This window comes from Urocitellus parryii, chromosome 1, assembly GCF_045843805.1.
Source record: "Urocitellus parryii isolate mUroPar1 chromosome 1, mUroPar1.hap1, whole genome shotgun sequence".
Taxonomy (NCBI): Eukaryota; Metazoa; Chordata; class Mammalia; order Rodentia; family Sciuridae; genus Urocitellus; species Urocitellus parryii.
The window spans coordinates 251,759,799-251,778,438 of NC_135531.1; the positions used below are offsets into that span (position 1 = coordinate 251,759,799).

The 18,640-nt window shown below is 35.4% G+C and overlaps 1 protein-coding gene across 1 annotated transcript in view; it reads left to right on the top strand.

Annotated features, from left to right (window-relative positions):
• Positions 1 to 18,640, top strand: part of Fam117b (family with sequence similarity 117 member B) — a 101,674-nt gene that overhangs the window by 66,183 nt on the left and 16,851 nt on the right. The window contains exons 3-4 of the mRNA XM_026405371.2: positions 4,933 to 5,025; positions 6,429 to 6,542. Of these exons, the coding sequence (XP_026261156.2) occupies positions 4,933 to 5,025; positions 6,429 to 6,542 (207 nt within the window). The remainder of the gene's footprint in view (positions 1 to 4,932; positions 5,026 to 6,428; positions 6,543 to 18,640) is intronic.

The following is an 18,640-nucleotide window of genomic DNA, read 5'->3' on the forward strand; positions in this document are numbered from 1 at the left end:
TTGCAGGCCCTCGGTTGTTTTATTTTGTTTTGGTACCCGGGGTTGAACTCAGAGCCACATCCCCAGCTGTATTTTGTATTTTATTTAGAGACAGGGTCTCACTGGGTTGCTTAGCACCTCTCCATTTTTGAGGCTAGCTCTGAACTAGTGATCCTCCTGCCTCAGCCTCCTGAGCCACTGGGATTACAGACATGTGCCCCTATACCCAGATAGGGGTTGTTTCTTTTATTGCAAGAAAAATCTGGACTTTATTGCAGAAAAAAAAAACAAAAACAATGTTTGCTAGATAAAAGTAACACCAAAAATTAAAATCTTGATGTTAAGGAAAAACTGAAGAGATGGAACTATTTTTGTTTTTAAATTATTATTATTTGAGTAACAGTTGCTGTTTTTAATAAAACCTCCTTCTATTGGCTGAAAGAATATAATACTAGGAGGAAAGGAAAATGTTAAATTTTTTTCCCAGACTTAATTCCATTGACCTCAGAATAAGTTCTGTTGTTGCCTCTCAGTAGCTTTCTTGGGTAAGCCTAGTATTCTAAGAGGCCTGTTTCCAGACCTTGTTTTGTTTGTTTTTGTTTTTAAAGTAGGATCCAATCCAAAATTTATACATCATATTTTATTTTTCTTTGATCTTCTTTAAGACCAGCACATTCTAATACTTTTTTCTTAATAATATTGGGGTTTTAAAAATGAATTATCCTACACATTTGTAAATGAACTTTTTCCTTTTGCAATTAGCAAGTAGTTTGTGGGATAATTTTTGGCACATGAATATCCTGTTCCCTACTAACTTTTTACCTATCAGTTTTAGTATTCATTGATGATCCTTCAGTTATTTATTTTTTTTTTAGATTGCAAAAATGGTAGAATAAAAAAAAAAGGAAAAAGGTGATTTTCTTTTCTTTTCTTTTCTTTTTTTTTTAAATTTTTAGTTGTAGATAGACACAATACCTTTTTTATGTGGTGCTGAGGATCAAACCCAGGGCCTCATACATGCTAGGCAAGGACTCTGCTACTGAGCCATAACCCCAGCCCAGGTGATTTTCTTTACACATATAAAGTACAATATTTTATACTATCTTCTGCAACCTTGTTTTTTAATTAATGTATTAAGGGTTATTCTATTATTTTTAATTAATGTATTAAGGGTTATTCTATCTATAGAGATTCTCCCTTTTCTTTAAGGTTTTTTCCCTCCTTTTTATATAAAGAAGCATAAGCCAACTTCTTTACCTCAAGCTCCATTTGAGAAACTTAGCAAGTAAGACCTGTGTTAAATATGAAACTATTAAACCCTAGATGCAAGTATATGCAAACAGTTGTTTAAGCAAACAGTTCTTGAATTTGAAACTATATCCACAAAGTAGTTCTTCATGATCTTTTTTAGCACAAAGTTAATATAGTGATATATGTGAAAATTATGTACATGTATGAATGAGTCAGTGAAACTCACTTTTCTGTGTAGTTATTATGCACCAATTAAAATGAGAGTTGTTTTTTTATTTTATAAAAAATTATAAAAATTAATATTGAAATTTTAAGTATAAAATTAATATGGACATTTATATGTGGAGAATAGTTTCCTATTCTTGCTTTGCCCTCTTTGCTTCATCTCTCACTCAGATGCAAGCCCATAGACTACATTCAAGAATCAGGCCTTGTTTTTTTCCCACTTAATGTTTATAATTCCTGTTATCACTTACATTTGATTAGAACTCACAAAAATATTTTTATAAAGTGAAAATTACTGTTTCCATCCTGTTTTAAGTGAAATTATGACTCAGCCATTTTTTATCATATTTCCATAACCATAAGAGATTAAAAAAGAAAAAAAAGTTTGAATACTTGACATAATACAATGAAAATTGCAGCTAACACTTATTGAATATTTTGTCCTTGGCATTGGGCTTAGAAATTAAACCTTTTTCATATATTAACTCCTTTAATTCACCTATTACTTTAGTAGATAGATTGTTATTCCTGTTTATAAAATGGAGAAATTAAAAGTCATCCTATATGATAAGTAATTTGTCTAAGATTACAGAGACATATAACTGAGGTGGATGGGACTTAAACATGTGTTTAACATCAATATATGAACCATGCATACTGTGCTGTATTTTATCAAGAATGATTTAAAATTAAACAATTTCTAGTATTAAGATCATTCATTACCTTGATTTTGGTTTTAGTTTGATACTTTCAATTAAATCCAGGGGCACTTAACCACTAAGCCACATCCCTAGCCCTTTATATTTTTTACTCTATGACAGGTTCTCCCTAAGTTGCCGAGGCTGACATTGAACTTGAGATTCTCTTGTGTCACCAGGTTTATAGCTATACAGCACCCCATCCTACATGCGTTGGTGTTTGTGATGGGTGTTTTAACAACTGACTACAGAGCCAGTGGACCCTCACATGAAAAATCATAAGCACAATAAGAGTTACTACCCCTGGGATGACTTATCAATTGATAATCCTGAACTGAAAGTGGAGTTTAGGATGGAACAGGGCATTCAGTAGTAGTGGGCAGTTGACTGAATTGCAGTCCTTTCTTCTGATTTTTTAAAAAATATTTTTATTTTTTATTTGAAGTTGGGTGCAATACCTTTTTTTTTTCTTTTTTTTAGAGAGAGAGTTTTTTTAATATTTATTTTTTAGTTTTCGGTAGACACAACATCTTTATTTTTTTTTTATGTGGTGCTGAGGATGGAACCCAGAGCTCCAATGCATGCCAGGTGAGCGCGCTACCGCTTGAGCACATCCCCAGCCCAATACCTTTTTAAGATTTATTTATTTTATGTGGTGCTGAGGATGAACCCAGGGCATCGCATGTGCTAGATGAGCGCTCTACCGCTGGACCACAACCCCAGCCCTCTGATTTGGTTTTTAAGGTTCGTTGTGAGAATGGAGTCCTCTTAGTTACAAAGGGATCCAAGCTTGGGCTTGGAACATAATCTAGGAACATAATTTATATTTAGGAATTTATGTTAAGGAAAATAATTTCTTGATTTTGGAAAACTTATTCTTTTTGTCTTTGTTTGAAACTAGACCATTTTATAATTATTAATTGGTAGGTTGAGTGTAAAGGATACTTAAAACTGTGAGTAATATTTTTTTAGTACTACTTGTTGATTTGAATGGGCTATATATGTGTATGTAGTACGAAATTAAAGTGGTCCAGAGGGGTCTATAGTGAAGAATCTTCCTCTCACAGGGCAGCCTCTGATAATCAGTTTCTTTGGTTACCATGTATTTTCTTCCAGAGATAACATATTCTTCTAGCTGTCCCATATAAAGGCAATTGCTATTCAGACCATACTGAACCTTAAGGCTTTTCTTAACTGTATCTGGAGATTGTTTAACATTTTTACATTGTGAATTTTCTTACTTTTTATAGCTACAAATCTATTGTAAAGATATGCTACAATTTATTTAGTGAAGTCTAAATAAATTCAATGTATTTATATTATTTCAGTCTTTGAAGAACACTGCTGTAAGGAATCATATGAATATGTCATTTTGCACATTAAAATGAATATTTCATGGGGCTGAGGCTGTAGCTCAAATAAATAAATAAAGATATTGTGTCCATCTACAACTGAAAATATATTTTTTAAAAAATGTATATTGGGCTGGGGATGTGGCTCAAGCAGTAGCGTCCTCGCCTGGCATGCGTGCCGCCCGGGTTCGATCCTCAGCACCACATACAAAGAAAGATGTTGGTCTGCCAAAAAATAAAACTAAAAAATAAATATTTTAAAAAATGTATATTTCATATGTTTGCAGGATAAATTACCAAAAGTAGGATTGCAGTTATCAAGCAGTATGTGTATTTATAACCTTAATAACAGTTGCCAAAATCTCTATTCATGAAGGCTGCACTAACCATGAAGGTGCACTCCCACCAGCAATGCAGGAGAGTTTGTTATCAAATTGCCCAGTCTTGCTAAAGTTTTAACTTGCATATCTCTTATTATCCATGAAGTTGAGTATATTTTCTTTTACTTTTTTTTTTTAAACCATGGCCCCTGCAATTTATTTTTATTTATTTGGAGATGGGGTCTTGTTCTGTTGCCAGGCTAGACTTGAACTTGTGGCCTCAAATGATCTTCCCACCTTAGCTATCCAAACACCTGGTAATACACGCATATGCCAGTGTGTCTAGCAAAGCATATTTTCGTGTGCCAAGAATTCATGATTTATCATTTTTAATTTCTGATACATTATTTTCAAATTCCAGATTTAGTTAACCTAAAGAACATTTTTCTTTAAAACATTTATTTTTTTAGTAGGTGGACACAATACCTTTATTTAATTTTTATGTAGTGCTGGGAATCGAACTCAGTGCCTCACACATGCTAGGTGAGCGCTTTTTCTCTGAGCCACAACCCCAGCCCCCTAAAGAACATTTTTGAAGCTATTCTCTGTACATTTCTAAAGCAAGAGTAGACAGTATAAAGATTAAGATTGTGAGCTCTTGAGCCAGGTTTATTTCTTGGCTCTCCCACTTCAATCTGTGAGATAGGCAACTTATCTAACCCCCCATTGTCAGTTTTCTTATCTGCAAAACTTCTAGAAATCTGTACATATATTAAATCAGATAAAGCATAAGAAAACATAGTGCCTAGCACTTAAGAAGAGCGGAAGAAGATTAGCAGTTATTAGCATGCATCTATACTTTGTTCATTAAATATGTAATAATAATAGTATATGAATAAGTTATTGGTAACTTAGTAATAAAAATGAAATATGCTAAATATAATTGGTGCTGGGAGAATTGTGGGTACTTTGTGGTACTTTAAATGCTTTCTAATATTTTTTTTTGGTAAGAAGAATGTATTTTGTAGTAGAAAAAAAAATGTGACATACATTGTTATTAAGTGATTTTTGTTAAAATCTCTCCACACCTCTTTTTTTCCATTATAGACAGAGAGTGCATGGGCTGAAGAGTACTCTGAAAAGAAGAAAGGATCTCACAAACGCTCAGCATCCTGGGGCAGTACGGATCAACTTAAGGAGGTCAGGAAGGTGTTCCAAGGAACACCTGGAAATTTTATCTTTCATTTGGCTAGTTCTTTAAAGTTGTAGGCAGCAACAATTTGTCATTTTTCATTGATTTTTTTTAATTGAGAGAGAACAACAGAAAAAGTAATTGTATCGATTGGATATTGATTGTTGATGGTTGTTTTTTTGGTACTGGGGATTGAGCCCAGGGGCACTTAACCACTGAGCCACATCCCCAGCCCTTTTTTTGTATTTTATTTAGAGACAAGCTCTCACTGAGTTGCTTAAGATCTCGATAAGTTGCTGAGGCAGGTTTTGAACTCTTGATCCTCCTGCCTCAGTTTCCTGAGCTGCTGGGATTGTGGGCATGTACCACCGTGCCTGGCTTGGATAAAGATTTGAATAGGGAAGTGTACACATTACTTACCTGATTATGTGAGAACTATTTTTTTTTTTTTTTGGTAGGAGAGTCCATAACCGTCAATACAGTGTAAACATCAGATTTATAAATTATAATGATACAGCAAATTCATGTTTGTTATTTTTCTGTAATGTTTCTGAAATTTAGTAATTCAGTTTAACCCAGTTGATTATGGTTCTATGCTGTGATTACTGTTTTCTTTGCCTATAATTAATGACATTTGCATTTTACACGTAATGTGTAAATGAAAGAAAAATTCAGTCAGAGGATAATCATTGAAATTGCATTGATTATTTAAATATTATATCTATGAATACATTTCATGGCTTGACTAGGTCTTTAAATGCTACTTAATTTTTGGAGCCATTAAAAGTTAGGTATTTAGTAAAGAATTCTGAATCCAAGTTGACTTATGGTAAGAGCAATGAGAGAATAATTGCTGTTATTCTTGAATTCTTAAAGCTATAATTTATTTGGTGCTGAAAACTTATTTGCTTAGTACTCAGGAAGCTTGAAGACTGAGAACAATGTGTGAATATAGTTCTTTTTCTTTTTTTAATATCTATCTTTCAGTTGTAGTTGGACACAATACCTTTATTTATTTATTTTAAACCTTTATTTTATTTGTTTATTTTTATGTGGTGCTGAGGATCTAACCCAGCTCCTCGCATGTGCTAGGCGAGCGTGCTACTGCTGAGCCACAATCCCAGCCCTATTTATTTATTTTTATGTGGTGCTGAGGATCGAACTCAGGGCCCTGCACATGCTAAGTGAGCGCTCTACCGCTGAGCCACAACCCCAGCCCATGTTCTGTTTCTTTTTAAAAGAAATGAATTATGTGTATGTATAAAAATTGTACAAGAAATTGGATGTTGTAATCTGGTTTTTAATATTCAAATGACTTACTAAGGGTAGTTGTACTGGTTCTTATTAAGCAAGGATATATTTTTACGTAGTGTGGAAATCACTCTGGTATACTTGTTTCTCTCTTTTTCAGATTGCAAAATTACGCCAGCAGTTGCAGAGAAGTAAACACAGCAGTCGGCATCATCGAGATAAAGAAAGACAGTCTCCATTCCATGGCAACCATGCAGCTATTAACCAGAGTCAGGTAGGAGCACAGAAACCACAAAATCCAGAAAAGAAATTTGTTCTGGTTATTTGTTACTTTGAAGGTGATTATTTAAAGCAAAAATGTCCAAAACATTTTAAAACAATAATTTAAATACTGACTTGACAACCTTTATAAAAGAAAACAATATTAAGTTTACAAAAATGATATTTTCTTGTAGTGTAAGATCTGACTTGTAAAGGCTGATTATATATTTTGATTTGCCATAGTTTGGTCTTTACTGATTCACTATGTTGGAGGCAGAATAATGCAGAGACATTACCACTGGTTATGGAACAAAAACCCTAGATGATGAGTAGCTAGCTTATCCTTTCTAAATTTCAGTTTCCTCATCTGAAGATTGGGAATAATAATACCTGTATCATGAAGTCTTTTGGAAAGGAAAATCCTTTGACCACTTTAATTCCTTACATACAGCTCCATGAACTACTTTTGATGACTTGGTCAGGGAACACTTCTTTTTGACTGAATTGAAATTGGCTGGAGTCTTTTGGCAGGGCATGAGCAAGTTCATTTCAGGTCCCATGATTGAATCTTTTAAAGTGAAGGGTTGGGAATGAAGGAGACTAGATTCAATTTTCTTTCTCAACAGTAAGGCAGTAGACCCTGGAAACTAGACAGCTTTTAGTTCTGCGACTTTCATATCTTTTTTTTTTTTTTTTATTTTTAAGAGAGAGAGAGAGAGAGAATTTTAACATTTATTTTTTTAGTTTTCGGCGGACACAACATCTTTGTTTGTATGTGGTGCTGGGGATCGAACCCGGGCCGCAACGCATGCCAGGCGAGCGTACTACCGCTTGAGCCACATCCCCAGCCCCTTTCATATCATTTTTTAGGACTGGAATTGGCAAATTATGGCTTGCAAACCAAGTGGTCCACCACCTGTTTTTTGTAAATAAGGTTTTATTGGAACAAAACCATGTTCATTATTTGTATATTGTCTATGACTCCTTTCTTGGTACAATATCATTGAGTAGTTTTAACAGACTATCTGGCTCACAAAACCTAAAATATTTATTGCTTGGTCCTTTATAGGAAAAGTTTGCCAACCACTTTTATGGGATGAGTTTCTAAGGATTGCTAAGTATATGTGGATTGTTCGCAGTAGAAAGTATGAGTAACAGTATATAAATTTTTAAAATATTTTTTGTCTTAAAATATTAATATAGTGGTCAATTTTTATTTTTTACAAATTTATAGGCTGATTGGTAACTTTATTCCATATATAAGATATTTTAAGGGGCTGGGGGTGTGGCTCAGTAGCAGATGTGAGGCACTGGGTTCAATTCTCAGCACCACTTAAAAAAAAATAAATAAAATAAAGGTATTGTGTTCATCTACAACTAAAAAAAAAAAAATTAAATAAAAAGATATTTTAAGCTGGGACCGGGGACACAAAATCCCAGCTACTTGGGAGGCAAAGACAGAAGAGTCATAAGTTTGAGACCAGCCTCGGCAACTTGGTGAAAAAAATCTGTCTCAAAATAAAAAGGGACGAGGATATAGCTCAGTGGTAGAGCACCCTTGGGTTCAATTCCTAGTACTGGGGAGATAAACACACATAATTAGACATTAACACATTTAAAAACCTACACAAACTGGGTTTATTTCTGAAGAAGCAGAAATGTAAACTTTTCAAAATATGTGAAAAATTTATATTGACTAATTATTATCAAAATTGGAATATTAATTAAAAACCACACCTCTTCACCCTCAAAAGACTGAAGACTTGGATGGTTTCACAGATCCATCCTTCCCCTCCCTCTAATTCATCCAAAAATAACTTGTATGTATTTCAGAAAGGTAAAGCAAATCAGTCTATATTTTTACTCCAAGTAAAGATTAAGATGAAATTTCATTGAATTAAGGGGTGTTAATAGGAGTTAATAAGTTTTTAAGTGAATTAAGTTTCACTATAGTTAATAATTTCTTAATAGTAAAACTGTCCAAAACTTTTTTTCTTGAAACTTGAATTTTTTTATTAATAAGTGATATTAAAGCATACAAGAAATACATGTTAATTCAAAAACATGCCTTTGCAGAAAAAGGAAAACCTAGAAAATAGAGCAACTTGAAAAATAAATTTATCTACCTTGAATTTTGAACACTTGACACATCAAACATCTTGACCTCTTACCACAAATAGGACACATATGCATTTCGATAATTATGACACCTGGTATTCATGTTTAATTAAACCTCTCAAACTATAAACATGAAAAAATTTTCAATTGAGTTATAGATATGGCTTTGTTTTAGTAGATTTTCTTTCTAGTGGAAAAGCGTAGACTAATGTGTACTTTCAAGACCATTCATCCATTCACCCTGCATTTATTAAATATTTATCTTATGACTGGTACTGTAGTACTCATTAGGGAATATAGAGATAAAGAAATACTGTCACATCCTCATCAAATCTCATTGGAGAGAGATAAGGAAATAGTTAATTAGAAGACTGTGTGTTAATAGGGTTTAGAGTGGACTGAGAATGGCTTCTCAGAGAAAGTGTTGTCTAGCTGATTCCTGAAAGATAAGTAGGAATTAGCCAGTGTTCTAAAACTAGAAATAGTCTTGGTCCTGGTTAGGGGTAGTAGTAAAAGATGAAGTTGGAGAAGTAAATAGCAGCCAAACCTAGAAGGCTTCATGTCCTAGTTGTTAACACATTGGGACTTCATCTTTGGGGTACCAGCAGATCATTTTTTGAAATATAGAAGACGGACACATGATCAAATATGCATTTTATAATGGTCATTATGGGTTCAGAGTAAAGAATGAATTTGCAGAAGGATAAGTTTAGAGGTGAGGAAACCATTTAAGAATAGGACTTAGTAATCCAAGTAAGAAATGTTGGTGACCTCAAGTAAGGTAGAAATTTTGAAACTAGTGAAAACAGATGAACTTAAGTGATATTTAGAAGGTGATAAAAAATAGTTGAACTCTGTTGAACTGCCTACTGAATGGCAACCACTCTATTCAGTGCTTGTATGTAGTGTAGGTATTTAAGTCTCATCTTTTGGATTGTATCTCCAGTTTACAGACTAGAATATCAATGCCAAGAGAGATCGGGTATCTTGTCCAAGATCACATGAGCTGGAATTGGGATTCTGAGCTACACATTCAGACCTCAGAATTTTGAAGAATAGGAGACCAGTTCTAGCCTTTACGTATGATTTTAAATATCTACCTCAATACCAGTTACAAAAGTAACTCAAAATAGATCAAAGACTTAAATGTAAGAGCTAAAACTAAAAGCTCTTAGAAGAAAACAAGCAAAAATGCTTGTGATGTTGGATTAAGCAATGGTTTCTTAGGTATGACACCAAAAGCACAAGTAAGTAAAGAAAAAGTAGATAAATTGGTTGTCTTAGTCAGCATTTTCATCACTGTGGTCAAAAACACCCAACAAGAATGACTAAGAGAATGGAAAGTTTATTTGGGAATGAAAGTTTCAGAGGTGTCAGTCCATAGATGGCCAACTATACTGCTCTGGACCCAGGGTGAAGTGGCAGCAACATCATGGAGGAAGGACCCAGCAGAGAAGAACTGTCAGCTCATGGCAGGGTCAGGAAGCAGAGAGAAGGGGAAGGGGGAACAGGTAGTGAGATAGGGAGGAAGGGGCCAGAGGGAAGATGCACCCTTCCAGGTAATGTCCCCAATGGCCTTCCTCCTCCAGCCATGCCACATCTGCTTAGTTACCACCCAGTTAGTCCATTCAAATTAGAATGGACTGGTCAAGTCACAGTTCTAATCATTTCACCTTAAATATTCCTGCATTAGCAGGAGGTTTTAGGGAACACCTCACATCCAAACCATAATATTGACCTTCATTGAAAACTTTTTTGTGCCTCAAAGAACATCAAAAAGAAAATGAAAAGATTGGGGGAAATATTTACAAATCATTTTTCTAATAAAGAAGTGTATAAAGAACTATTGCAACTCAATAATAAAAAGACAAACAATCCAATTTAAAAATGGAGAAAATATCCAAACAGAGAGTTCACCAAGGAAGATACACAGTCAATAAGCATGTGAAAAAGGTGTTCAATATAATTTGGCAACAGGGAAATGCAGTTCAGAATTCCAGTGAGATATCACTTTTTGGGGAACGGAGTGGGGGTGGGGGAGGCCGCACTCAACCACTGAGCCACATCCCTAGCCCTGTTTTGTTTTGTTTTGTTTGGGGATTTGTTTTAGAGACAGGATCTCACTGAGGTGCTTAGCACCTCGCTTTTGCTGAGGCTGGCTTTGAACTTGGAATCCTCCTGTCTCAGACTCTTGAGCTGCTGGGATGAGGTACCACTTGATACCGACTAGGATGGCTGTAATTTAAAAGACAGATAATGCCAGGCACGCTGACTTACACCTGAAATCCTGGGGAGTTAGGAGGCTGAGACAGGAGGATCACAAAGTTGAGATCAGCCTGGGCAATTTAGCAAGACCCTGCCTCAAAAATAAAGTTTAAAAAAAAGGGCCAAAGACATAGCTCAGTGGTAGAGTGCTTGCCTAACATGCATGAGGCCCTGAGTTCAATCCCCAGTTCCCAGAAAAAGATAGGTATTAACGTATTAAAGAGGATATAGAGAAAGTGGAATCCTCATATTTTAACTGTTAAAAATGTAAAATGAGGGGCTGGGGTTGTGGTTCAGTGGTAGAGCACTTACCTAATGTGTGAGGCACTGGGTTCGATTCTCAGCACTGCATATAAATAAATAAATTAAATAAAGGTCCATCAACAACCAAAAAATTATATATTAAAAAAATGTAAAATGATGCATTTGCTTTGGAAGAAATTGTAGCAGTTCCTCAAAAGACTAAACATAGAATTTCCATATGACCCAGCATTTCCTCTTGTAGGTGTGCAGTCAAAAGAATTGAAAACATGTTCATCCACATAAAAATTTATACAGTGCAAAGAAATGTTTTTGAATAATAAACATTATTTTATGCAGCATAGTTCATAATAGCTCACATTTAGAAACAAATGTTCATCAGCTGAAAATTAGTAAATAAAATATGATGTATTCAAATAGTGAAATATGAAATATTATTTAGTCATAGAAAAATGGAGTGTCAATATATGCTACAACATGAATTAACCTTGCAAACATGCTTAGTGAAAGAAGCCAGACACAAAAGGAAATCTTAAGGAAATTCCAGATTAGGAGAATAGGCAAACATGCAGTGACAAAGGGATCATTGGTGATTGCTTTGGACTGGAAAATTTGGGGGACAAATGGGAATGACTGCTAATGGGTAAGGGGTTTCTTTTGATGTGATTTGGAGATTGACTATAGTAATAGTTGCACAACTCTATTCAATAAACATTTTTTTAAAAAATAGTCAAGCACTTTATTTATTGTTTTTGGGGGGTGGGAAATTTTGGTGGTGGGTTTGTTTTGAAGTGTCATGGATGGAACCCAGAGTCTTGTGAGTGCTAGACATATTTTCTACCCCTGATCTATATTCCCGGCTCTCATTGTACACTTTAAATAGGTAAATTGCATGGGATTGTAAATTGTTTTTATTTTATAGATAAAACTATTATTAAAAAAATCTACCAACAAAAGAATACAGATAAATAATAAATATGTAAAATATAATTGCATAGAAATGTTTAAATTGTATTCTTAAAAGGAATATCAAAGGTAAACTAAAAGGTCATTTAACAGTGTACAGATTGTATACATTGCTCCAAGATCAAACCATTGAACTTAAAATCTAAGTCCTGCTGCTTGCTAGAGGTATGCAGTTCCTCAGATTTGCTGCATAATAATATTATGTGTTCATTGTTGTTGTCCTGATGACTAAAGGAGATAAAAATATAAACTTGGCAGTTCCCAGCACATACTTCTTGCTCAGTATGTTAGGCCATTTTAGGCAACACCTTAATGTAAAAGAAGTGAACAGATCAGTTGGTTTCCCTGCCAGTTTCTTATTAAACTTTTTTTATGCCTTTATTTTATTTACTAGTATTTATGTGGTGCTGAGGATTGAACCCAGTGCCTCACACATGCAAGGCAAATGCTCTACCAATTGAGCCCCAGCTCCTTATTAAACTTTTTTTTTTTTAAAGAGAGAGTGAGAGAGAGAGAGAGAGAGAATTTTTTTTTTTATTGGTCGTTCATAACATTACATAGTTCTTAATACATCATATTACACGGTTTGATTCAAGTGGATTATGAACTCCCGCTTTTACCCCGTATACAAATTGCTGTATCACATCAGTTACCCTTCCATTGATTGACATATTGCCTTTCTAGTGTCCGATGTATTCTGCTGTCTGTCCTATTCTCTACTATCCCCCCTCCCCTCCCCTCCCCTCCCCTCCCCTCCCCTTTTCTCTCTCTACCCCTTCTACTGTAAATCATTTCTTCCATTTGTATTCTCTTGTCTTACCCCTCCTTTCCTCTTATATGACATTTTGTATAACCCTGAGGATCGCCTTCCATTTCCATGCAATTTCCCTTCTCACTCCCTTTCCCTCCCACCTCTCATCCCTGTTTACTGTAAATATTCTTCTCAAGCTCTTCCTCCCTACCCTGTCCTTGTTTACACCCCTTATATCAAAGGAGTCATTTGGTATTTGTTTTTTAAAGATTGACTAGCTTCACTTAGCATAATCTGCTCTAATGCCATCCATTTCCCTCCAAATTCTATGATTTTGTCATTTTTTAATGCAGAGTAATACTCCATAGTGTATAAATGCCACATTTTTTTTATCCATTCATCTATTGAAGGGCATCTAGGCTGGTTCCACAGTCTTGCTATCGTGAATTGAGCTGCTATGAACATCGATGTAGCAGTGTCCCTGTAGCATGCTCTTGTTAGGGCTTTAGGGAATAGACCGAGAAGGGGAATAGCTGGGTCAAATGGTGGTTCCATTCCCAGCTTTCCGAGAAATCTCCATACTGCTTTCCAAATTGGCTGCACCAATTTGCAGTCCCACCAGCAATGAACAAGAGTGCCCTTTTCCCCGCATCCTCTCCAGCACTTATTGTTGTTTGACTTCCTAATGGCTGCCAGTCTTACTGGAGTGAGATGGTATCTTAGGGTAGTTTTGATTTGCATTTCTCTGACTGCTAGCGATGGTGAGCATTGTTTCATGTACTTGTTGATTGATTGTATGTCCTCCTCTGAGAAGTGTCTGTTCAGGTCCTTGGCCCATTTATTGATTGGGTTATTTGTTATCTTATTGTCTAATTTTTTGAGTTCTTTGTATATTCTGGTTATTAGGGCTCTATCTGAAGTGTGTGGAGTAAAGATTTGTTCCCAGGATGTAGGTTCCCTGTTTATCTCTCTTATTGTTTCTTTTGCTGAGAAAAAACTTTTTAGTTTGAGTAAGTCCCATTTGTTGATTCTATTTGTTAACTCTAGCGCTATGGGTGTCCTATTGAGGAATTTGGAGCCCGATCCCACAGCGTGTAGATCATAACCAACTTTTTCTTCTATCAGATGCCGTGTCTCTGATTTAATATCAAGCTCCTTGATCCATTTTGAGTTAACTTTTGTGCACGGCGAGAGATAGGGATTCAGATTCATTTTGGTGCAAATGGATTTCCAGTTTTCCCAGCACCATTTGTTGAAGATGCTATCCTTCCTCCATTGCATGCTTTTAGCCCCTTTATCAAAAATAAGATAGTTGTAGTTTTGTGGATTGGTTACTGTGTCCTCTATTCTGTACCATTGGTCCACCCGCCTGTTTTGGTACCAGTACCATGCTGTTTTTGTTACTATTGCTCTGTAGTATAGTTTGAAGTCTGGTATCGCTATACCGCCTGATTCACACTTCCTGCTTAGTATTGTTTTTGCTATTCTGGGTCTTTTATTATTCCATATGAATTTCATGATTCTTTTATCTATTTCTACAAGATATGCTGTTGGGATTTTGATTGGCATTGCATTGAACTTATAGAGAACTTTTGGTAATATCGCCATTTTGATGATGTTAGTTCTGCCTATCCATGAGCAGGGTATGTTTTTCCATCTTCTAAGGTCTTCTTCTATGTCTTTCTTTAGGGTTCTGTAATTTTCATTGTATAAATCTTTCACCTCTTTTGTTAGGTTGATTCCCAAGTATTTTATTTTTTGGGGGGATATTGTGAATGGAGTAGTTGTCCTCATTTCCGTTTCAGAGGATTTGTCGCTGATATACAGGAATGCCTTTGATTTATGTGTGTTGATCTTATATCCTGCCACTTTGCTGAATTCATTTATTAGCTCTAATAGCTTCTTTGTAGACCCTTTTGGGTCTGCTAGGTATAGAATCATATCATCTGCAAATAGTGATAATTTAAGTTCTTCTTTTCCTATTTTTATGCCTTTAATTTCTTTTGACTGTCTAATTGCTCTGGCCAGTGTTTCGAGGACTATGTTGAACAGAAGTGGTGAGAGAGGGCATCCCTGTCTTGTACCAGATCTTAGAGGGAATGCCTTCAATTTTTCTCCATTCAGAATGATGCTGGCCTGTGGCTTATCATAGATTGCTTTTACAATGTTGAGGTATGATCCTGTTATCCCTAATTTTTCTAGCGTTTTGAACATAAAGGGATGCTGTACTTTGTCGAATGCTTTTTCTGCATCTATTGAGATGATCATATGGTTCTTATTTTTAAGTCTATTGATGTGGTGAATAACATTTATTGATTTCCGTATATTAAACCAGCCTTGCATCCCAGGGATGAATCCTACTTGATCATGATGTATAATTTTTTTGATATGCATTTGAATCCGATTCGCCAGAATTTTATTGAGGATTTTTGCATCTAGGTTCATTAGAGATATTGGTCTGTAGTTTTCTTTCTTTGAAGTGTCTTTGTCTGGTTTGGGAATCAGGGTGATGTTGGCCTCGTAGAATGAATTTGGAAGTTCTCCCTCTTTTTCTATTTCCTGAAATAGCTTGAAAAGTATTGGTGTTAGTTCCTCTTTAAAGGTTTTGTAAAACTCTGCTGTATACCCATCCGGTCCTGGGCTTTTCTTAGTTGGTAGTCTTTTTATGGTTTCTTCTATTTCCTCTATTGTTATTGGTCTGTTTAGATTGTCTATATCCTCCTGGCTCAATCTGGGCAGATCATAGGACTCAAGGAATTTATCTATGCCTTCACTATCTTCTATTTTATTGGAGTATAAGGATTCAAAGTAATTTCTGATTATCTTCTGTATTTCTGAAGTGTCTGTTGTGATATTGCCTTTTTCATCCCGTATGCTAGTAATTTGGGTTCTCTCTCTTCTTCTCTTCGTTAGCATGGCTAAGGGTCTGTCAATTTTATTTATTTTTTCAAAGAACCAGCTTTTAGTTTTGTCAATTTTTTCAATTGTTTCTTTTGTTTCAATTTCATTAATTTCAGCTCTGATTTTAATTATTTCTTGCCTTCTACTTCTTTTGCTGTTGTTTTGCTCTTCTTTTTCTAGGATTTTGAGATGAAGTATGAGATCATTTATTTGTTGGTTTTTTCTTTTTTTGAGGAATGAACTCCAAGCAATGAATTTTCCTCTTAGAACTGCTTTCAATGTGTCCCATAGATTCCGATATGTTGTGTCTGTGTTTTCATTTAACTCTAGGAATTTTTTAATTTCCTCCTTGATGTCTTCTAAAACCCATTGATCACTCAGCAACCTATTGTTCATTCTCCAGGTGATGCTTGATTTTTCCTTTCTTCTTTTATCATTGATTTTCAGTTTCATTCCATTATGATCAGATAAGATGCATGGTATTATCTCTACCCCTTTGTATTGTCTAAGAGTTGCCCTGTGACATAGTATATGGTCTATTTTTGAGAAGGTTCCATGTGCTGCTGAGAAAAAAGTGTAGCTACTTGATGTTGGGTGGTATAGTCTATATATGTCAATTAAGTCTAGGTTGTTAATTGTGTTATTGAGTTCTATAGTTTCCTTATTTAACTTTTGTTTGGAAGATCTGTCCAGTGGTGAGAGAGGTGTGTTGAAGTCTCCCATGATTATTGTATGTTGGTCTATTAGACTCTTGAACTTGAGAAGAGTTTGCTTGATGAACACAGCTGCACCATTATTTGGGGCATATATATTTATGATTGTTATGTCTTGTTGGTGTATGATTCCCTTGAGCAGTATGAAGTGTCCTTCTATATCCCTTTTGATTAGCTTTGGCTTGAAATCTATCTTATTGGATATGAGTATGGACACTCCTGCTTGTTTCCGCGGTCCATATGAGTGATATGATTTTTCCCAACCTTTCACCTTCAGTCTATGTATATCTTTTCCTATCAAATGCGTCTCCTGTAGACAGCATATTGTTGGGTCTTGTTTTTTGATCCATTCTACTAGCCTGTGTCTCTTAATTGGTGAGTTTAAGCCATTAACATTTCAGGTTATTATTGAGATATGGTTTGTTCTTCCAGCCATATTTGTTTATTGATGTTACTAAACCTGATTTGTTATCCTCTTTGACTACTTTCCCCCCTTTACTGTCCTACCTTCCATTGTTGGTTTTCAATGTTATTTTCCATTTCCTCTTCCTGTAATGTTTTGCCAAGGATTTTTTGAAGAGATGGTTTTCTAGCTGCGAATTCTTTTAACTTTTGTTTATTGTGGAAGGTTTTAATTTCATCTTCTAACCTGAAGCTTAATTTCGCCGGATACACGATTCTTGGTTGGAGCCCATTGTCTTTCAGTGTTTAAAATATGTTATTCCAGGATCTTCTAGCTTTCAGAGTCTGTGTTGAGAGATCAGCTGTTATCCTGATTGGTTTACCCCTAAATGTAATCTGCTTTCTTTCTCTTGCAGCTTTTAAAATTCGAGAGAGAATTTTTAATATTTATTTTTTTAGTTCTCGGCAGACACAACATCTTTGTTGGTATGTGGTGCTGAGGATCGAACCCGGGCCGCACGCATGCCAGGCGAGCGCGCTACCGCTTGAGCCACATCCCCAGCCCATCCTTATTAAACTTTTTAAAGCTCTTAAAAAAGTATTCAGATGCTTATTTAAAAACTATAAAAAGGGCCTGGGGCTGGGGCTTAGCGGTAGCACACTGCCTGGCATGGGTGAGGCACTGGATTCGATTCTCAGCACAGCATATAGATAAAGAAAATAAAGATCCATTGACAACTGAAAAATATCTTTAAAAAATGAAAATTGCTCCTGTGCACTAGAATCTTTGTATGCTAGCCCAAGATATGTGATTGAATTTTAAGATTTGGTCAGTTGGAAACCAATAGAAAGTTCTGCTATGACCTTATTATAGAATATAGCTGTAACTTAAGAACTTTAAAGTGTGGAACCAGATGAGAGGTAATGATCCAGGAAGATAGAAATAAATAGTGACAGGAAAGGAATAATCAAGAGCACCTGGAGCCCCTGGACTAGAAGCCCCTAGGACAGGAATGCCTTTTTTCAGATATTTTTTTTTTAATTAATCATTCTAAACATCAATTTTCACCTCTCTTTGGTTTTATTAGGGATTCCAGTTCATTTATCTCTCATGAATTTCTGTTGAATTACTTATTTCCTGCTTGTTTATGAAGGCTTTTTTTTTTTTTTTTTTTTTTTGCACTAGGGATTGAACCCAAGGGTGTTTTACCACTGAGCTACATCCTCAGCCCTTTTTATTTTTTTATTTTGACTCACGGTCTCTCTAAGTTTCTGAGACTGCCCTTGATCTTGTGATCCTCCTGCCTAAGCCTCTGGCTTAGGGATTATAGACCTGCATCACCACACCTAGCTCAAGGCAGATTTTTATCCTTCAAATTTTAGCTGTTTCTCTCCCCTACCCATCTGGTGCTTCAGTAGATATTCTTCCTGTCTTTCCTGATTCAAGTGTGTGTTGTACTATAGATATTATTCCCATACTTGGAAACAATGCAGCAGACATTTAAGTTACAATGTAGATTGACTTTAGGAGAATTATTGTTGACTAATTCTTAGTTTTTATACAGAATATAAAGTATATGGAAATGTGGAGAGTGTAAATGGAAAATGTATCTTGAAAATGGTTGTCTTTCTAATTAGAAACTTTGTAATTGACTGGAATCTGCTGGTGCCTTTTTTTCCCCCCATACAAGGGATTGAACCAAGGGCACTTAACCACTGAGCCACATCCTCAGC